General features: G+C 40.5%; 1 protein-coding gene across 1 annotated transcript in view; it reads right to left on the bottom strand.

The window, feature by feature from the left end:
• Positions 1 to 17,764: 17,764 nt before the first annotated feature.
• Positions 17,765 to 22,879, bottom strand: part of ttc17 (tetratricopeptide repeat domain 17) — an 82,217-nt gene continuing 77,102 nt past the window's right edge. The window contains exons 24-25 of the mRNA XM_060911908.1: positions 20,398 to 20,541; positions 17,765 to 20,311 (exon numbers count right to left, since the gene is read on the bottom strand). Coding sequence (XP_060767891.1) covers positions 20,180 to 20,311; positions 20,398 to 20,541 — 276 coding nt within the window. The 3' untranslated portion in view covers positions 17,765 to 20,179. The remainder of the gene's footprint in view (positions 20,312 to 20,397; positions 20,542 to 22,879) is intronic.

The following is a 22,879-nucleotide window of genomic DNA, read 5'->3' as shown; positions in this document are numbered from 1 at the left end:
AAAAGGTGCATCATGGAGGAGAAAGCCTCTAGAGTATTACACAGATGCAGAGACGTGAGACGTATCCAGTTCACTATGTTACAGTGCTTAAATTTTAAACTATTACGGTATTTATTTGTGTACAAAGATGACATGAAAGTGTTATTATAATCACTGTGATCAATGCATCAGGTTCTAACTTTGTGTGCACACAATCAGGCAAATGTCGTGTTAAAAAACAACAGCAAATGCTTTAGAAATTATAAAGCATGTATAAGTACAAACTAGATGTTTGGGTTTTGTATTAAAAGGAGGACGAGAGAAAATGATCAAGGTTGTTGAGAGTTGTGTAAAAGTCGACTATTAGTGCTAAGTTGCTTAGTAAGAGGAGACAAATAAATAAACGAATAAATAAATAAGCAGATGTTTACATCCATCAGAATTCCTTTATTTACTAAATGAGAATATAACAGAGTGTACAATCATTTGACTTCGGAACCAAAACACAATGGCATGAAACGTACATGAAACGCTACAACAACATACAAAGCCATACACACCAATTACATATGTTGTATTTAGAACAAGTTGTGAATTTATTAGATACTTCATTGGTGTGCCTAATATACTGGCAGGTTGTGTGTGTGTGTGTGTGTGTGTGTGTGTGTATATATATATATATATATATATATATATATATATATATATATATATATATATACACACACACACATGTGTTACGTACAAAAATATTTCTGTCATGAGCTGCCAGATTATTAGATAATCATGTAACTAGTAAATATGAAGTGATAAAATACAAAGGAGTAACTGCGATGAAGCAGATCCAAAAATAACAGGAAATCAGATCCTCTCATCGTTCAGATGATCTAAATGAGGAGCAAAGAATAAAAGTGGCGTGAGAAAACTAAATTAGGCAGCAAGTTGGTGAAGCCAGTGTTTCCCAGTCCTGAACCAACACCTGAATCAACATGAATCACTTCATTAAGCCTTTTGTGATGATCAGATGGGTGTGTTTGAGCAGGACACACAAGTAGTCGGAAAGCAGTGGTAAATACTAAGTGAAGTGTTAGCTCAGGGTCCAAGTGTATAGAGGTATATGCAGACATCAGGAGAAAACAGAGGAGCTTGTTTCAGTCTAGGTAAGCAGTGTGCAAGAAGAGCACCTGTGCAAAAAAAAAAAAATCTCCAGGTGTCACGACCAGGCTGCAGTTTATTTTTGCATTGCGTTTGTCCTTCGGTGCATGTGTTTATTCTCTTAGATCGTGATGCCACGTGTAGCACAGAAATGATACCATCTAATGAACAAAGAGCCGCGCGCTTCTGACATTTGCAATTAGATTTCACGTGCTACATCATTCAAAGGCGGGGTTGGACACACCAGACGCACCGCTGTAAAGGGTGGTGGGGGGGGGGGGGGGAGAGAGAGACAAGGGCAGATGTTTCAGGTTTTCAGCAGGATGTTGAATCAAGGCTCGCCAAGTGCATATCACCAACGTAGTCTGAATGAGACACAACCACAGCCTCCTCGTCGCTCGTGCCCTCCGCAAATGCTTTTTGGGGTAAGGGCTTCCCAGGAATACTCATGAACAGCAAGCCCAGACCGCAAAAAGATTCGTGAAGGACTGATGATCACATAGTCCACGTCCAGTCTGTGAGATGGGGAGAGAGAGAGAGAGAAAGAAAAATGAAGCTCTTGCAGCTCTTGATCATAATTGTAAGTGGCAATCCGTGCTGAGCGCGAGCTCGCCTTGTGCACCACACTCCCCAAGTCCAAATCTGCACAATTGCAATCGCAGGAAAGCAGAGTCGCTGCTCTTCTCTTCAAGCACTGAGCTCTGAAAACATCCCAGAGCGTGACCATGTCCAGCATCCTTCTCATCCCTCCTACTGTACGCGTTCTCCTGCTGGGGATGAAGAACAGGAAAGCTGCTGTGCTCCTGTCACTCGCTCACTCGCTGGATGGATGGATGTGTCCAAGGAGGGGACTTCACAGTAAATAAGAGAGCAGCGCAGGATCTGATTGGCGCAAAACCGGGGGGAAAAAAACTACCGCCATCGACCAATCAGTGTCCTTCGCACACAGGAACCCCCCTTTTTGAAAAAAAAAAGAAAGGAAGGAAGAAAGAAAGAAAAGAAACAACAACAACAACAACAACAGGGGAAAAAAAAACACGACAAAACACTAATGTCGAAAACTAAAGCCTCAGGAGTTCACCACAGCAGCCTGGATGGTGCGTCCATCATGTGTTTACGAATCAACAATCAGCAACAAAGATACGCATGAACTGAAGCACACTTTTCTTTTCTTTTCTTTTCTTTTCTTTTCACTCAAGCACCAATGAGAAGTACGAGCCCTAACCGTGCACACTGTTATGCACACTTAAAAGTGCATAAACAACAGCAATAATATCTCCTGAGATCACCCAACAGAGAGCGAAAGGATCCAAAATGCACACTTACCAAAATCATCGCAGCTCCTCTGATCTGATCTGATCTGATCTCTAATAATAACAACAACAACAATAATAATAATAATAATAATAATAATAATAATAATAATAATATGAAGGTACAGAATAAAAAGAAACCTGTAGTTCCAGGAGGTCTCACGAATTATAAACACTGGCTATATTTGGACACACACACACACACACACACACACACACATATATATATATATATATATATATATATATATATATATAGAGAGAGAGAGAGAGAGAGAGAGAGAGAGACAGAGTGCACGAGCAAGCCCCCCCCAGACAGACATGCGCGCGCGCGCGCACTTGGATACATACATCTCTCTCTCTCTCTCTCTCTCTCTCTCTCTCTCTCTGTCCTCTCCAGCGCCTCTCTTCCTCTCCACAAAGCACATACTCCAGTTTGCTCTCTCTCTCTCTCTCTCTCTCTCTCCCCCCCTCCTCCTCCTCCTCCTCTTCTCCTTCCTCTTCTTCCTCCTCTTTTTCTTCTTCTTCTCCTAACTCTCTCTGGATTCCAAGGTCAGGAGCGCGAGCGATGCAAAGGGAGGAGAAAAGCGTCTCTTAATCTCCACAGGTTGTGCAGAAAGCGCTCGCGCTGTGCGGGTTTTTTTGGTGTGTGTGTGTGTGTGTGTGTGTGTGTGTGAAAGTCAGTCAGTCACGATCTCCCTCCATCTGTCTCCGGCGCCCCTCCTCACGCGCGCTCCATTACTCACTTTCGCAGTCACGACTCGCCAAGCCGCGTCGCTTCCGACCAAACAACACGCCAAAAACGAATTACACCGCACCAGCATGACCACATCCACTCGAAAAATATGGAAATGTGGTCTTTTACGTGTTAAACACGCAGCTTTTTTGGTGTTTCTGTGTGCATGTCTCAGACCAAACGCATGGCTGATCCGTCTCCCCACGGCGCTCTGAGCGAGCCCTAGCGCTTTCCACATAAAGCACATGCAATACTTTTATTCAAGGAATGCAGGAGATCACATTTCAGGCTAAAAATACAGAGATATAAAAATAACAGCACTTCATTATATTATTATAATATTGATTTTTAAGTTGCATGAATTGTATTCACGAGCTGTGGTCAGGAATCATACTGAATGATCCTGTGTGTTCAAATGTCACTCAGTCCCTGAATGTCACTCGACATGTTCTCAGTGTTCAGATGCACACACATGTAGTGCTTGGTTTACTGCAGGTGGATGTCAGGAACGCTCATAAAACACACTTCAGCAAGCAGCCCGTTCTCAACACAAAGACAACGACGAGTCCAGTCATTCCAGCATTAACCAAAAAAAAAAGTTGAAAAAATAATGCAAAATAAAAATATCATGATATGCAAGGGGACAGCACGGTGGTGTAGTGGTTAGCGCTGTCGGCTCACAGCAAGAAGGTCCGGGTTCGAGCCCCGTGGCTGGCGAGGGCCTTTCTGTGCGGAGTTTGCATGTTCTCTCCGTGTCCGCGTGGGTTTCCTCCGGGTGCTCCGGTTTCCCCCACAGTCCAAAGACATGCAGGTTAGGCTAACTGGTGACTCTAAATTGACCGTAGGTGTGAATGTGAGTGTGAATGGTTGTCTGTGTCTATGTGTCAGCCCTGTGATGACCTGGCGACTTGTCCAGGGTGTACCCCGCCTTTCGCCCGTAGTCAGCTGGGATAGGCTCCAGCTTGCCTGCGACCCTGTAGAACAGGATAAAGCGGCTAGAGATAATGAGATGAGAGATGAGATGATATGCAAGGTGACTAAGGTGTGGTTAGTAAAAATGCCACTTAGGAGTCATGCTTCATCTGAAATCGAAGGCTTTTACACTAACCGGTTTGGGTTTCCCAAAAGCATCGTAGCACAAAGATCTCTCTACTGGTTAAGATGCTTAGCGTTAAGAGGCTTTTGGGAAACCCAACCTAGGTCAGCTGCAGGAAAACCGGAGAAGTTGTCCAGATGTGGGCACAGGTTTCAGGCCAAAGGGTTGCCTTGACAAGTGGAATAATAACCACTGGTAAAATCAGAGTCCAGCACGGTGGTGTAAGTGGTTAGTACGGTCGCCTCACAGCAAGAAGGTTCTGGGTTTGAGCCCAGTGGCCGGCAGGGGCCTTTCTGTGCAGAGTTTGCATGTTCTCCCCGTGTCTGCGTGGGTTTCCTCCAGGTGCTCCGGTTTCCTCCACAGTCCAAAGACATGCAGGTTAGGTTAACATGGGGCGGCCTTGGGCTGAAGTGCCCTTGAGCAACCCCTGACTGCTCCCCGGGCGCTGTAGTGTGGCTGCTCACTGCTCTGGGTGTGTGTGTGTGTGTGTGTGTGTGTGTGTGTTCACTGCTTCAGATGGGTTAAATGCAGAGGATGAATTTCACTGTGCTTGAAGTGTGCATGTGACAAATAAAGGTTTCCTCTTCTTCTTCTTCTTCTTCTTCTTCTGGTGGGACTGGTTACGATTATTGTGCAACACCACTATTAAGTAAGTAGTGGACCAGGTACCCACTGGATCAGGTAAAAATGTAAAGTGTACCCCATTCAAGCTTATAATTCCATGGCTTTGGAAGCTGTTGGTCACCTTTGAGATGATGTTTATAGAAAAGGTTGGCATGATTGTCAAAAGAGCAGCTCTGTTCATGGACGATCTGATGGGCAGTGGCTGCGTATGGCTTTGGTGTTGGTCTGAAAAGTCGCACACTCATTCAAATGTCATCTTAAAGCCAGTATCTCACTGGACTGCGACAGCTTGCGAAAAATTGCGAACGTCATTCGTGAGAGAGTTTCAAAAGTGTCTTTAACATTCGCGGGGCTTCTCAATTTCCTCACGAGTCACAGTGTCGCTCCTTCTTCGCTGAAATTTTGAACATGTTCAAAAAATTAGTGCGACAAAATTTCTCTCAAAATAGCCGCAAATGCGTCACTGGTGTCGCAAAGCCGTCGCGAACCCTTCTCAAGTCAGTTTCCGTGAGGCTTCCTCTACTTCCCTGCCTGCTGAGGGAAAGCTGAGCTGCGATAGCCTGCGACTAGTTGGAGACACAACAATTGTGGTAAAATATGCGAATATCAATTCAGTGTGATTCCAAGTGAAAATTGTCGCTAATTCGCATATTTTATCACAATTGTTGTGTCTCCAACTAGTCGCAGGCTGTTGCAGCCCAATGAGATACTACCCTAAGAAAGCCAACAAGATGTTCTGCTAATAAAAGTGTGTTTCTTAGTATGGCATTTGCAGATGCAGCTTTAAACATGATGTGTTGGTAAAGTTAAGGCAAATAAAGCCAATTCTGGATATATTCACCATACCCCACTATAAAGGTCTATTGCTTGACACATTAAAAACATTGCAACTGTATGAGGATTTTTTTTTTTACCCCAGAACAGAGGACAGTGTAGCTTGAAGAGCATGGCAGAAAAGACACCCAGCCCACCCATCTCTGACATTTTTTGTTCCAGGACTCATGCTCCACTCATGAATCATCAGGGTTTCCCCCATTATGATACCCCTACACTGAATTCATAAGTTTTTACCACAATATCTCATCTGTATTGTCAAGTCTAATGTACCTAATGCTATCCCTCTATACTGGTTGTAGAAATGCATGAATGTTGGTCTATATCTAAGCAAACCAAATTTTATTTAATGATTGTTCACACATGGGTGGTAGCCCAGGAATTACGTTTTTGTAACCAGATTGGTTAATTCCAAATCCAAGGACTGCCTGAGGAGCCACTATTGGGCCATTGAGGATGTGCTGTTACATCGTAACTGGATGATATTCTGCCTAATTTGTCCCTCTGAATAAAAATATCTGGTAAATGAAAAAATGTAAGATGTATATGACAATATACAAAGTTGAATTAAATCGACTACTGTAAAGCAGCAAAGCACAAGCCAAGTAGAGCAAACATACACTACAGACCAATTAGCCAAATGATGAATGGACACCCGGAGTATAAATGAATCTACAATGTCAGAAAAGGTACCGATCCATCCATCCATCCATTGCCACTTATCCTGTGCAGGGTTGCAGGCAAACTGGAGCCTATCCCAGCTGACTATGGACGAGATCCTGGACAAGTCGACAGGTCATTGTAGGGCTGACACATAGAGGCAAACAACCATTCACACCTATACGGTCAATTTAGAGCCACCAATTAGCCCAACCTGCATGTCTTTGGACTGTAGTGGAAACTGGAGCACCTGGAAGAAACCCACACAGACACGGGGAGAACATGCAAACTCCACAGAGAAAGGCCCCTGTCGACCACTGGGCTTGAACCCAGGACCTTCTTGCTGTGAGGCGACAGTGCTAACCACTACACCACCATGCCGCCTGTACAACAGTTTTTTAAGGTCTAATCATCCATCCTGTAGCTGCTTATCCTGTTCTGCAGGGTTGCAGGCAAACTGGAGCCTATCCCAGCTATGGGTGAGAGGTGGGGTACACCCTGGACAAGTCACCAGGTTATCGCAGGGCTGACACAGAGACAAACAACCATTCACACTCACATTCACACCTACGGTCAATTTAGAGCCACCAATTAACCTAACCTGCATGTCGTTGGACTGTAGGGGAAACCGGAGCACCCGGAGGAAACCCACGCAGACACGGGGAGAGCATGCAAACTCCACACAAAAAGGCCCCCGTCAGCCACTGGGCTTGAACCCAGAACTTTCTTGCTGTGAGGCGACAGTGCTAACCACTACACCACCGTGCCACCCAAGGTACCGATAGTACAGCACAGACATGCCCTGAAAGGTACAACAGTGTTTTAAGGTCTAATCATGATTTCTATAAATAATAGTTTTCCATTAATAGGTCCGAGTTAAGAGAAATGACTTATTTCCAATTTTCCATTACTTGTTTACAGCTGACTGACTGTACTGAAAACTGCATCTATCTGTGTATTCATTCATTCATTCATTTTAATAATCCATTCATTCACGTATGCTCAGTAACCCCTTTATCCTGAGCACAGGATTATGGTGGATCCAGAGCCTATCCCAAAAGAGCACAAGGCAGGAACACACGTACCCTTGGTGGGATGCCAATTCATTGCAGCATTTTTAGAATTTCTACACAAACTTTACTGAAAACAAACTGGATCCATACTTAGATTTTAAAGTAGGATACATAAGGACTCAATAACAGCAAACAAGCCTTGCATTCATAATGATCACCTATACCCTATTCTCTACAAAATGCAAACGTGCACTATGGGTGTTATGTTAGAAAAAAAGAGTCTGAATAAGATCCGACATGATTCACTGATTTGAGAAGGGAATCCTTAAAGGGTTTCCCACATAGAACATCATCCAAATAGAACCCCAGTATAAATCTAAAAATGTTAACCATGCAAAGAACCTTTGAGTAATTTCATATGTGACTACAAAATGGTAAAAATCCCAAATTAGTGCACTATAATGTAATCAGGTGTCGTTTTGCTGTTTCTGAGTCCCAGTAAAACATACTTCTTGAGTACAAACACAGGTATATATGTATGTATGTATGCATGCATGGAGAACCGCAAGGACACAAGGAGAACCAAACTAAGGAATGGCAATGGTGTATTGGTTTAATTATCCTACTGAGCACTCACGTCCTGATTGAATAAGCGCATACTAGTCGTTCGGAACACATCTACTGTCTACGACACCGATAGTGTTGTAACCAGTGGATTCTGTTGAACACTGTATTTAGTGCGAGAGTATGTGATTGAAACATAGCCAATGAAATTATTATTATTATTATTTTTTATTATTATTAAAGCATTATAAACCAGATTATTCAGCATTATTAAACAGAAGATAAATACATTTCAGGTGATTTATTCCTCTTTTATCTGTTTTGTTTTAAGGGTGATATCCAAGTCTATTTTTAGATCATGATCAAACTCTGTTACAGTTTTAGAGGCCACTAGGAGAAGAGGAAAAGGAAAAGGTTCCCCCACAAGCTGTGTGCATTAAATATTTGTGATGCTCAGTTATGCGAATACAGGGATGGGTTTAGAAATCAAAGACCAGGCTCCCAATAAATCATCATTTACCACACACCGGTCATCTGAAATCATATTTAGTTTAATATCAACGTGGCTTTGTTTCTGCTTTTATGCCATCACATAACATTTGAGGGTTTATTTGACTACTGCACCTCACACACGTCTTTTTGTCTATCTGTCCATCGAGCAATTCAATCTAGATAGGTAATACAATTGTGCTTTAAAAAAGACAAAAGTAATAATTTTTTCTCCTTATTTTTTCTTCTTTTTGTACAGGGGTGCGTCATTACCAGGCATTGACGTCATGCTCAGATGAAACCCCCCCTCCTCCCCCCTTCCTCTCTTGCCCTGATTTAAAGACTCTTCATTGCTTTCAGTGGCTATTGTAGTGCTAATGCGATGATCAACTGTTTGGTGGCAACAAGACGATGCATTGGTAATAAATTAAAAAATAATGATGGAGGTTTACCATGTGTGTTAGATTTTCATTAAATAATGCGTTCTCAATGTTCTCTCTTTCAGCTCCACCATTCTCTTCCCTTTATTCCCTCTTTCCCTTTGTCCTTTCCTCCCGTACACCTCTATCTATATATCTTAAAGGCTCTGGACGAGTTTCGCTACATGGAGCCCAACCCTTAAATATCCAAAGAACCCTGGAAGAGCCCTTTAAAAAAAGATCTATCAGTGATGCCATTAATTCTATTTTGATACTTGACCAATACCTTTTAGACGTGCATCTAAATAGAGCTCAGTCAATGTAATGTTCGATATCTGTTCACATAGATCACATCATACATGTGTAAAGCTGTGAGGAAAACAGAGGAATAATAAACCCCAAATTGTTTCTTATGGGTTCTTTAGATAGTTAAGGGGATTGTTGCTTGCTTATCTTCTACTTGGGAACGAACTCTGCTAGGTAAACCCTCTGTTGTAGGATCTGTTGTCGGCCAAAGAATCCCTCATCTCATCTCATTATCTCTAGCCACTTTATCCTTCTACAGGGTCGCAGGCAAGCTGGAGCCTATCCCAGCTGACTATGGGCGAAAGGCGGGATACACCCTGGACAAGTCGCCAGGTCATCACAGGGCTGACACATAGACACAGACAACCATTCACACTCACATTCACACCTACGGTCAATTTAGAGTCACCAGTTAACCTAACCTGCATGTCTTTGGACTGTGGGGGAAACCAGAGCACCCGGAGGAAACCCACGCGGACACGGGGAGAACATGCAAACTCCGCACAGAAAGGCCCTCGCCGGCCCCGGGGCTCGAACCCAGGACCTTCTTGCTGTGAGGCGACAGCGCTAACCACTACACCACCGTGCCGCCCGCCAAAGAATCCCTAACTAACTTATTTTTCTGAAGATGAACATGCCATCGGTAATCTGTATAGACTGACTACACACTTTTTTGAGAAAAGTCAAGAGTTAATAGCTCTTACCATTCAGCACAAAGAATTCTACATAAAACCTGTAGGAGTTTCCACCAGAAGGACAAGCATTTAGGGTTTTACTTTTAACCATTTAAGAGGATTTTATTAGAGGAACCATTTAACCATTTTCATCACATGACCAGTCTATGAGTTGGTATTCTCTGCCTACACACAAAAATCTGCACTATTTATACCTACAACCACAGCCAAGTGAATACATATGTGTTGTATATTAATACATTTATGTTGCAGTTGAATGCTTACTAAGGCTTTGGGGTAAATACTTCTGTGAGCATGTATAGCATATTGAAGGAATAAAGAAAGGGAAAAGCTGCTTGTTTTTGGTTTACCTTGGTATAAGTGCTAGTACAAGTTGGCATGTGGACCAGAAACTCAGCATTTATGACTCTTTCAAGAATCAAAATGGCATCTTAGTCACAATTTAGTCATTTCTAAACCCTGTAATGGCAGCTTTCGAGCTTGTTTGTTGGCTTGATGAAGCTGGTGGACAGGGATTTCAATATGGGAGCTGTCCACGGTGCTGAACCCGGGCCTGTTTTTCAAACCAGATCAGATTTTCATGACACGTTCTGCACATTTGATGGTATTTTATCATTATTGCCTTAAAATACTTTCATATAATCAAAGAATTCATTCCCTAACATTCTTTCCTTATAGTTTATAGTTAAGAAACGTACACTCTCAGAAAAAAAAGGCACTAAACTGCACCTTTCCTTGTTATTGGAATGGACCTCTCATGGGTACCTCTTTTGTACCTTTAGTGCATGCAGTGCACCTTTAAAGTATTATTCCTAAAGCTAATTAAAGGTATAAGACTCCTCCTAAAGGTTTAATTGTGTTTAAATCATTTTTAAAGGCACACTACATTCACATGATCCATGTACTAAAGGTACAAAAGAAGTGCTTTGAAAGGTACCACACAAGCAACAAGGCAAGGTAGAGTTCCTGAGAGAGAGAGAACTGTTTATTTCAACACTCTTATAAAGCCAGTCCTTGGAGATCCTTCGGATAGTTAAGAGTTCTTGGCTTTCTAACCGTGTTTGACTTGGGAACCCTGTCTGATGGAGAACCCCTCTGTTGTAGAGTTCTTCACAGACATTATAAGGGTTCCCCATAAGCACAGCTGTGTAAATGTAACCTTAAGTGTGTGTGCCTTGATCCAGTCAGTTTGCCAGGTTATATGACAGGTATTGAGAAAATCTGGAATTGATACGTTCGGGTTTAAGCAATAGTTTATCTTTTTATTTAGAAAAAAAATGGCGCAGTATGTTCAGTTTCCTCCCTCTGCTCAATGCTGAATTGCCCCTAGGTGTGTGTGCGTGTTGCCTTGCGATGGATCTATTGGAGTTCCATCCTGGGTGAATTCCCACTGCTCACACCCAGTGTTCTTGTGAAAAACTCCGGATCCACCTTAAATGCGAAAGAGCTTCCTGATGATGAACGAATATTACAGAGTCCCGAAAGGTTATATTTTATGATCTTGTGCGTACAAGTGATTTAAACAAGTTATTAACTTGTGGGAACAAGTTATTATCTTGTGCGCAGGTCAAGTTTCCGATTCAAACCCAGAAACATGATCGAGCCGCCTGAGTCGTGACTAAAGCAACTCCACTGGAACTGGAAGTGGAACTGCGTGTTCTTCAGCTGAAGAGCTTTACACTGCATGAGAAAGTAAAAACACAAGACTGCTGACACAAAGGTCTGCAATAAGTCTCTAATGTCTAATGTTTTTACAAGGCAGCCTATCTGCTCTAATCACATGCAAAGACAGTTCAACTTAGTTGATTGTCTCGGACTTATGGGTCCTGAGCAGCTCAGAACTTCAGAACAGCTGGGGGGGAAATAATAATCATAATAATAATAATAACAACAATAATGATCATAATAAATAAAGCAACCAATAAATAAATACAAACACCAACTCTGCACCTTTGCTTGTGGAGGTCCGGTTAAGGATATCCTACATCTTTAAAAAGATGCATGAAGGCTAGTGTAGCTTTAAAGATCTATCTTAAAAGCTAATGGACCTGAAATCATTTTAAAGGTCCAATCCTGTAGCTACATTTATTGGTGAGATAGATAGATAGATAGATAGATAGATAGATAGATAGATAGATAGATAGATAGATAGATAGATAGTATACAAATATAGCCTAGGTACCGTTCCAGCGTGCGTGCACGTGTGTGTGTGTGTGTGTGTGTGGTGTGTGTGTGTTAAGGGTTTAAATCAAAGGAAATCCTCATCACTCACCTTTCTCACGGTTCGAGTTGTCTGGCTCGCGCTCCTCGGTGTGTCCGTGTTATAGTTTTCAGACTAAACAGTGGACTGAAGTTGAGCCACTGTGGGCTTCAGACTACTGAATGAGCGCTGAGCTCTGCTGGCTTTTCTCAATGAGGCAAACACACTTTGAACGGGAAGCCCGACATCCCCAGTGTGTGTGTGTGTGTGTGTTTGGGTTTTTTTTTTGTTGTTGTTGTTTTGGGAAGGCAGAAAGAGAGAGAAATAGAAGGGGAGGAGAAGCAAGGGTTGAAGTGAAGGAGGGGTGCTACTCGACAAAACATGATTTCTGAACGTCAGAAAAAAAACTCTTCGTGATGATCGAATCCCCTGATAACACCCAAGCACACAGGGTTTCTATTTATAGCATGACATTACTGGTTATTATGGGCTGTCTGGGTTTAGTGCTTCTTATTTCAAGGATGTGACCGAGCACTACCTTCAGATCCACATTCTTTTGATCATTATTAGTATTAGTAAGAGTATTTTGGGGTTTATAGGTTACTCCATTCAACAGCAATCTGACCGTCTTAAGCCTCAGTGGTCTGGTGTTGCCTTCCTTCCCCTGTAGTTTTAAGCTCCGCCCTTTTCGGAATCATTAGCCAATCGGCGCTCGGCTGACCTGCATTGACGTCACTGCGTCATTAGGTATCCCTTAGAAACACAGACGTTCAAAAATAGCATCAAATTAATTCAACTTGGGGTGGAGGGGGATGGGGGGAGTGAATAAGGTTTTCACTGAAATATATATATATATATATATATATGAAAATAATTATAGACTACACAAGCAATCCTGTAGTGCCTTTCAGCAAAAGGTGGGTTAATGACAATACAGCTATAAACAATTATTATTATTATTATTATTATTATCTCTCACTGCATAACAGTAACCTCCCTTTTGGACACCTTACAGAGCTTCGTGCATGACTGCAGAAGGATGTCAGAGATGGAGAGCATTTTGGAATCAACACTGGATCCAGATTTCAACCAAGGGAGAAAAATAAGTGCAGAATACATCACTGAAACAGCAGTTATGCTCTCAGATTTGGTGCAAGATATTACAGAGTCCATTTCATACAAAGCACTCGCTGATGGTGAAGCACTGAAGTGAGGGACTCCATGTTACCTCGCATCACCCTGCCTCTCTAGCTGTACCTCTGTGTGTGTGTGTTTCCATGGATGGCTGGTTTGGGGAAACACCTAGTCAGAGTCTGGTTCTGTTAAACACACCGCCCTCTAGTGGCTGGTAGTGTTACTGCACAAGATAAAGCGTTTAAAAATAAAAACGAGAGGCAAAAATTAATTGAGGACTTGGAAAAAGTTTTGACACACCTAATTCATTTTTTTTTTAATTTTTATTAATTAAGACACTTCCCGTCAAAGTAATAATGGATGCCGTTTCTCTTTACTTACTTAAGCGGTTCTTGACATAACCTGGATGGCTAAAGTTGTGGAATAGGGCCGTTTACTGTATTTTTCTGATTTATTTACTATTCATTCAATCTCAAACGCATTAAGGAGGCAAGAAATTGCACTAAATCTTTTGACGAGGCACAGCGGTTAATTGAAAAGCTTTCCAGGTGACTACCTCATGAAGCTGGTTAAGATAACGCCAATAGCGTACAAAGCGTCACCAAGATAAATGGTGGATACTTTGGAGAATCTAAACTATGAAACATATTTTGTGTATCACTTTTTTAATGTTTGCCACATAATTGTGTGTATATATATATATATATATATATATATATATATATATATATATATATAATTTCATAGTTTTGACATCTTCAGTAATTACTCTACAATGTAGAAAATAGACAAAATACAGAAAAGCCTATGAATGAATAAGTGTGTCCAAATTTTTGACTGGTACTGTGTGTGTGTACACAATACAAACATGATAAACCACAGTATTAATGTAATACAGTCCACAATTTTCATTCAGGAGATTAGATCAAGCCAGGATGGCTTCAGAAATGATGACTATAATGAGTAATAAACGTCAAAAACAACCAGTAAAAAAAGTTGACATCAATCTGTCTTTGCATTTAAAAGTGCATACATTCTCTTCAGTACACTGTCATGGAGTTTTATAAGGAGAAACTAATATTTCACTATATAATGTGTACAGTGGTGCTTGAAAGTTTGTGAACCCTGTAGAATTTTCTATATTTCTGCATAAATATGACCTAAAACATCATCAGATTTTCACACAAGTCCTAAAAGTAAATAAAGAGAACCCAGTTAAACAAATGAGACAAAAATATTATACTTGGTCATTTATTTATTGAGGGAAATGATCCAATATTACATATATCTGTGAGTGGCAAAAGTATGTGAACCTCTAGGATTAGCAGTTAATTTGAAGGTGAAATTAGTGTCAGGTGATTGTCATCCCATTGATTGAAATCAGGTGTGAGTGGGCACCCTGTTTTATTTAAAGAACAGGGATCTATCAAAGTCTGATCTTCACAACACGTTTGTGGAAGTGTATCATGGCACGAACTAAGGAGATTTCTGAGGACCTCAGAAAAAGCGTTGTTAACCCTTTGGTGACTGACCCCTTGAAAATGGTTCCTCCAGGAACGATGACTTTTCAGTTGTCAAGACAACGGAAAAACTAAAATACAAAAACAGAAAGATACGTCACAATGCTCTTGTGCACAAAACAAAATGCTCTTGTATTTTAGTTTTTCCGTTGTCTTGACAACTGAAACGTCATCGTTCCTGGAGGAACCATTTTCAAGGGGTCAGTCACCAAAGGGTTTTAATGCTCATCAGGCTGGAAAAGGTTACAAAACCATCTCTAAAGAGTTTGGACTGACTCCACCAATCCACAGTCAGACAGATTGTGTACAAATGGAGGAAATTCAAGACCATTGTTACCCTCCCAGGAGTGGTCGACCAAAAGATCACTCCAAGAGCAAGGCATGTAATAGTCGGCGAGGTCACAAAGGACCCCAGGGTAACTTCTAAGCAACTGAAGGCCTCTCTTACATTGGCTAATGTTCATGAGTCCACCATCAGGAGAACACTAAACAACAATGGTGTGCATTGCAGGGTTGCAAGGAGAAAGCCACTGCTCTCCAAAAAGAACAATGCTCCTCTTCTGCAGTTTGCTAAAGATCACGTAGACAAGCCAGAAGGCTATTGGAAAAATGTTTTGTGGATGGATGAGACCAAAATAGAACTTTTTGGTTTAAGTGAGAAGCGTTATGTTTGGAGAAAGGAAAACACTGCATTCCAGCATAAGAACCTTATCCCATCTGTGAAACATGGTGGTGGTAGTATCATGGTTTGGGCCCGTTTTGCTGCATCTGGGCCAGGACGGCTTGCCATCATTGATGGAACAATGAATTCTGAATTATACCAGCGAATTCTAAAGGAAAATGTCAGGACATCTGTCCATGAACTGAATCTCAAGAAAAGGTGGGTCATGCAGCAAGACAACGACCCTAAGCACACAAGTCGTTCTACCAAAGAATGGTTAAAGAAGAATAAAGTTAAATGTTTTGGAATGGCCAAGTCAAAGTCCTGACCTTAATCCAATCGAAATGTTGTGGAAGGACCTGAAGCGAACAGTTCATGTGAGGAAACCCACCAACATCCCAGAGTTGAAACTGTTCTGTATGGAGGAATGGGCTAAAATTCCTCCAAGCTGGTGTGCAGGACTGATCAACAGTTACCAGAGACGTTTAGTTGCAGTTATTGTTGCAGAAGGGGGTGTCGCACCAGATACTGAAAGCAAAGGTTCACATACTTTTGCCTCTCACAGATATGTAATATTGGATCATTTTCCTCAATAAATAAATGACCAAGTATAATATTTTTTGTCTCATTTCTTTAACTGGGTTCTCTTTATCTACTTTTAGGACTTGTGTGAAAATCTGATGTTGTTTTAGGTCATATTTATGCAGAAATATAGAAAATTCTAAAGGGTTCACAAACTTTCAAGCCCCACTGCACACACACAGTTACAGTATAACATACTATTACAATAAATTGCCAAAAGTTTGTGGACACTTGATGATCACACCCATATGTGCTTATTGACATTTCATTATAGATTTAATTCCCCTTTGCTGTTATAATAACCGTCACACTTCTGAGGCTTTCCACTAGATTTTGGAGCGCGACTGTGGGGATTTGCTCATTCAGCCACAAGAGCATTAGTGAGGTCAGGCATTGATGTACGACAAGGAGGTCTGGGGTGTAGTCAGTGTTCCAATTCATCCCGAAGATATTCAGCGGTGTTCAGGCAACTCGAGTTCTTCCAAACCAACCTCAGCAAACCATGTTGTTCTGGAACTCACTTTGTGCACAGTGGCATTTTCATGTTGGAACAGGTACGGGCTTAGTTCCAGTGAAGGGATATTGCATTGCTATAGCATACAAAGATATTCTGTACAATTGTGTGCATCCAAGTTTGTGGCACCGGTTTGGGAAAGTCATGTAAATCTCATCGCAACAAATTTGACTTTACATATATCATCAGTAGCTTAATTAGTTAAGCTCCAAACCCAAACTAGAACTGAACACGTTTGCTTTTTGGGCATTCATGGATGGCTTGTCTCAGATAACAGAGAAATACTATGGTAGGTTATTTGTTGCACAGGTGTTCCAAATGCAGATTCCAGACCTGTTTACCCCAAATTTGCCCTGTCAGTAGTCTTGCAGTATCTTGTCAGTAGTTTTGGTAAGCTGTCAGTAGGAATTTTACTGGGGTCCAATCTATGTATTGTATCGAAGACAAAAAGTAGAAAGCAGCCTATTAGATAATAGTACTCATTCAAGTTGAAAGTAAGTGATAGATTACATGAACAAAATTTTAAAAATTAAAATCTAGCACTGGTCTTATTTTTTCTGTCAAGTTAAGCACCTGTGAGAACCAAAAAGCAAACCCATGTAAGGTTCTAGATCTGCTCCATAATCCTCATATTACCAAGCCTAGACTCTAAGGTCTACTTGTTGACTCCTCATACATTTCATTATTTCAGTATCTCTGAAATAACCAGAAGACTAGCAGTAATACTTATTTAGGATGCTACAATAAGAAAAAATATTTCAGAGACCATACTATGCTCTCATAGGCTACTTAATACTTGATTGGCAGCTATACTGATCTCACACTCTTTACTAAAAAAATCACAAGTCATTGATACCTGGCAACTTGACAAAACAAGAAAAAAATGTCAACATCAAAAAAGTTGAATTTCAAGTTAACAAAGTTTGACATTGGTTAATAACTGAACATGCATTTATGCCAACTCAATTATGGCATTCAATGCAACGTACGGTAAACGTGGCTTAAAAGTGATTAAACATGGCCGCGCCCATGACTATACGATCGATGTTCGATTCCCACAATAAATATGATTATAAAGTAAGTCATGATTTGGCAACATTTCGGCCATAAATCGTAGTTTTTGGACAAGAATTCGTAGTCCGTATTTTGTTTTGAAAAATCGTAGGAACTACGGACAAATCGTAGGAGTAAACAGGTCTGAGATTCAGTGCCGTTTTAGAAAGATATCTACCCACAGCTTCTCAAACTACACAAAACACAAGTCCAAACGTGTCCTTAAATGTATTTTATTTACTTATTTTAAAGTTCCCCCATCCCTCAAGAGGATGATCTTAAATCTTCCATCACAGGATTCAGAAAAGAAAAAAAACAACAAAAAAACCCCATAAAATATTCCATCTGTCTTTCAGAATTAAGATAACCCTGTTTCAGGTTCACCTAAACCACTTGTGATGGACAATATTACTTTTATTATTATCATCATTATCATCATAGTTGTTATCACCAACAGTGTGTGTTTATGAATTAATTAAGACCAGTAACATTATTTGATGAAAAGAGAGAAGTCATGGAAGTCTGGATTACATTTTACAAACACATATGTGCGTGTGCAGGATTCGGGCGAATGTTCATCATGAATTTCAAGGATGATTCTGACTTAAAAAAAAACAAAATCCCAGAACAATTATAAGCACATTCAGTCAGTCATACTATAATAAAATGCAACACGCTGAGATGATGGTGTATGAAAGGATATTACTGTGTACTCAAAAAATAAAAAATTGGCACTGTAAATGATGAATTCTTTATGGATTACTGACACGAGTTTATTAAGCTTCTTTTAAATTGTTGTTTTTTTTTAAAAACAATGGTAGTGTATAAGTGTAATTACAGTCATATTGAAATGAATATGGTCCAAAAATCCACCCAGAGACAATGTTTTCTTAGTAAGCTGAGCAATTAAAATACTTAAAAATAATCTGGCTTAAAAGCATGTCAAGCTGCTATCATCAGATTGGTTAAGATCCACTGGTATTGCCTAATTCAGTGTAGAAGAATTAAACAAGTCTGTTTTATTAGTAGAACACAGTAGTACATGTGAGGACACGTTTATTTTCTGGTTTAATCTTCCTTGTATCCCGATGGTATAAAACTAAAACTTAAAAACACGTCCGTTTACTGTACACTCATCATGTTGGTGCTGAATATCTATTTCAATAGCCCTCAAGCATACCTACGTCATCACTTGTTTATTGCAATGCATTATGGGGGATCGCCAGGGTCGGTAATTGGGCAACATAGTGGATGTTAGAATAATTTTACGTGAGAGTGATGTGAGAGGAGCGATTTTGCCGTGCTCGGTCATGGAAGACGATGAAATTGGTGATTTAAAGAGGTGATTTAAAGAGGTGGATAACTTGTCGAGGGTTTACAGCAGGAAAATCGGAATCTAAATCAAGCTCGGTGAGAAGGTAAGAGTCTAGACCGAGTCTACCACACTGTACAACGACAACATCAAAATCTCAGAATGTCTTATCAAAACATTTATAAATGAGTGATTAGTTCAAGAAAACTTGATATCAGGAAACAAAATTAAAAAAAAAAAAAAAAAAATTATTCGGAACCCCGCTGATCTGCCGTGTCATGTTCAATATAAATGCATTTTCTTCAATAAATGTTGCTAGTGAGGTACACTGAACATTATACATACCCAAAAGAGAACCTTTGGCGGTTTGGGAGTTTTAATCGGTCCAACAGGCTCGTTCGGCTGCCAAGTGCTTGAGAGACAAAGGCCGAAGAATACTTCTTTGTTTTACAGGCTTTGGAATATCACTAGTTTCAGACAATGAACAGGGTCGACTGTTCCAATCTTCTATAACCAAAGGCCGTTCCGCAGACCATGGAAATATTGCTGGGTCACAGTTTAAGTCCGTCTTTTTCCCACCAGAGAAATGTAAGCTTTCAATTCAGCTCAAAGGTTTTTGTTGTGGATTAAACTTATCCATTTCTTTCTTCTCCTCTTCTCGACTGGCAGCTGATAAAAGCTCAAATTAGGTGTTCTCTTTGTTGTGGAGACACAGTAAAGCACACAGCAATTCACTTTAGGCATGGTTAAAACCAGACAGAACAATGCAGTGCTTAACAAAGGCGAAAGTAAACAATATAGCGGAGCTGACCCCATTATCGTCCATAATGCACTGCGGTAAACAAGCGATGACGTAGCCATGAGTTACGGTTATTCACATTATTCCTTTGCAAGGACTAATATATTTCACTCAACCCCTTCCTGCTGCTGTTTATGCCTCAAATCGTTCCTTTCCAACAACCGAATGGGAATATTTTTGACTTGAACTGTCATGATGCAAGAATTAGTAGCTGAATGTGTTAGCACTATGTTCAGGAGTAGAACCGTGTCTTGCAAACATCTGGATCACGTTCAAATTTTGTCAGGTTTTGTTTAAAAAAAAAAAACAAAAAGAAAAGAAAATCTGTCCAACATAAAACTCTGACACCATAAAATAAATAAAAAAGGATCCACTGATCCATTCTGAAACTGCCCTGTTCAACTGAAACCCTGGATGATATGCGGCAAAAATAAACACAGACAGAGCTAAAGACTTCCCCACTATTTTTTAAAATAGAGCTGCATGTATGTGTGCGCGTGTATGTGCCAGTGTGTGCGTCTTTATGGAGCTCGCCTGTCCCTCTTAGTCAGAAGGTAGCACTGGATGGTACGAAGACGGTCTTTGGCAGGTCCGAACTCTGGCTGGAGCTTTAGAGTGGATTCATACCAGTGCATTGCTTTCTCAAACTCTTCCTGTAAAAACAGAGCAGGACGAGTGTGAGGAAGGTGAGGAAGAAATGCAGCTTTCGTATCTATGACAGTCAAGTGCAAGAACTCACCATCGCTATGTAGACATTAGCAAGAGTAAAATGGTTTACAACGAAATGAGGTGCGATCTCTACGGCCATGCGGGCCACGGTGAGCGCGTCCTCCCACAGACGGGCGTTCTGGAAGATGTTAGCCAGGCTGATCAGGGGAACATCCTGCAGGAGAAGACACATCATTAGGTGTTTGTTAAAACTAGTGCTGTCAAAGTTAACGCAATAACGCGATCTCAATTTCACGCGATTTAAAAAAATAGTGCCGTTAACGCAAATTCTAATTTGGCCCTGCGAGTCACCCGTAGTTCCTGTTGAGGCTTGTTGCGCGCTGCTTCAATAAGAGTACGTGTGAGTGATGGAGAAAGGCATAGACATATAAACATCCTCGCCGCCATATTGGATGGGGCAAAGTGGAGAATAAAGATGCCTCATTCATGTGCTGCGTTTAACTGTACCAACAGGTTTACCGTCCAAACGAGATCACATGGGATTACCTTTCACAGGTGAGACTGGAAAAATACTTTTCAATACTGTTCCTTCAGTCTTCAGTTTCCCAGCTCATCTCCACCGGGTAGGTGTAGAGTTATAAGCAGTGAGAATTAGAGAATACAGTGCCACACTATGATGAACGTTTCTGAACGTATGATGAATGTTTTTATTTTTGTTATCTGTTTTTTTCTTCTTTTATGGCAAATACTTCTCTTCAAAAGAAACTAATGAAGAGTAAAATAAAACTTTTTTTATTTTCAAAGTGATATGCACTTTACTTTTCATCCCTTGGTTTTCTCATCTAATATGGAAGTTATGGATGTCAGTGGCTGTGACAAGACGTGTTATGCTCTGCAATATATAAAAAAAAAAATAAAAAAAAAAACACATTGGTACAAAGCAAGCCCATTCACGTTTTTATGCTGATAAGAGAATTACAATGGTTTTTCATGTGACAAAAATGTGCGATTAAATTGCGATTAATCGCGAGTTAACTATGACTATGACAGTCGCGACATTAATCGCGATTAAATATTTTAATCGCTTGACAGCACTAGTTAAAACGTATATGTAGAAAGAAGCAGTGCTCAGTCGTACTGTCCTGAATGATTGTGGGATCATTTGTAGTATTGAACAAAGTGTGGAAATTTTCAATAATGCATTTTGGCAAATAATTCAACACTCCAAGTTTGTAATACTTCCAAGTTTAAAATCTTAATATTGCATATTGCCTATGGACAGGTTCAGCTGTATGTTCTGATTTGGCTTTGCCTGTCGGAAAGCACGCTGAATTGTCCGTAGTCTAACATATAGTTTGGAGAATGCTCTCAAATATGTTTGATCTTTGTTATGAAACCAAAAGTTTCAGTTTCTAAATCTGATTGGCCGAGCCATGTTTGTAGCAGTCATAAAATCCTCTGTAGACCCCTTGCACTGATGTCACACTTACATTAGCTACCGTTGCCACTGTTGTTCTGGGGAGCAAGCGAACTTGGCTTTCATGTGGAAGACAAGTGATATTGAAGATGTCAGACATCTGTAGTTAGAAGAAAACTACAGCTAAAAAAAGCTTTAGTACCGGAATACTTTGAAAATCGAAGTCAGAAAGAAGTAAAGGATAGACGTGCGGAAATCAGTGGTTACGATCCGTATAAAATTCCTCGAAACGACTCGAGTCGTGATGTAGATTTGTGGCCTAGTGTTACCAACATAGATGTTGGAATGTACCTTCTCAGTGCGTTTTAATTAAAGAAAAAAAAACCCAACCACACCTTATCATTTGCTGGAAGAGAAGAGCAGGGAGGATTGAGAATCAAACAACTGTGGTTTGTTTACACTTAATGCTAAAATTCGTAGCATCCGAGCAACCATCGCAAATATGCGTACAAAAAGCCCAAAAATGCCTACTTACCCGGGAAAAAAACGATCCAGGATTGATCTTGTAGTGCCCTCATCCCCAGATCTTTAACCCAGCCACATATAAAAAGTTGTATGCCTTCATGCTCTTCCAAGTTTTCATCTGTTTATCTGTGCAGAATGATGTCTGTAGCACCAGGTACAGTGGTGCTTGAAAGTTTGTGAACCCTTTAGAATTTTCTATATTTCTGCATAAATATGACCTAAAACATCATCGGATTTTCACACAAGTCCTAAAAGTAGATAAAGAGAACCCAGTTAAACAAATGAGACAAAAATATTATACTTGGTCATTTATTTATTGAGGAAAATGATCCAATATTACATATCTGTGAGTGGCAAAAGTATGTGAACCTCTAGGATTAGCAGTTAATTTGAAGGTGAAATTAGAGTCAGGTGTTTTCAATCAGTGGGATGACAATCAGGTGTGAGTGGGCACCCTGTTTTATTTAAAGAACAGGGATCTATCAAAGTCTGATCTTCACAACACATGTTTGTGGAAGTGTATCATGGCACGAACAAAGGAGATTTCTGAGGACCTCAGAAAAAGTGTTGCTGATGCTCATCAGGCTGGAAAACATTACAAAACCATCTC

This window comes from Neoarius graeffei, chromosome 27 (assembly GCF_027579695.1).
Source record: "Neoarius graeffei isolate fNeoGra1 chromosome 27, fNeoGra1.pri, whole genome shotgun sequence".
NCBI classification, from domain to species: Eukaryota; Metazoa; Chordata; class Actinopteri; order Siluriformes; family Ariidae; genus Neoarius; species Neoarius graeffei.
The sequence above is the reverse complement of the archived record's forward strand: the minus strand, read 5'-3'. Positions and strand labels throughout refer to the sequence as shown.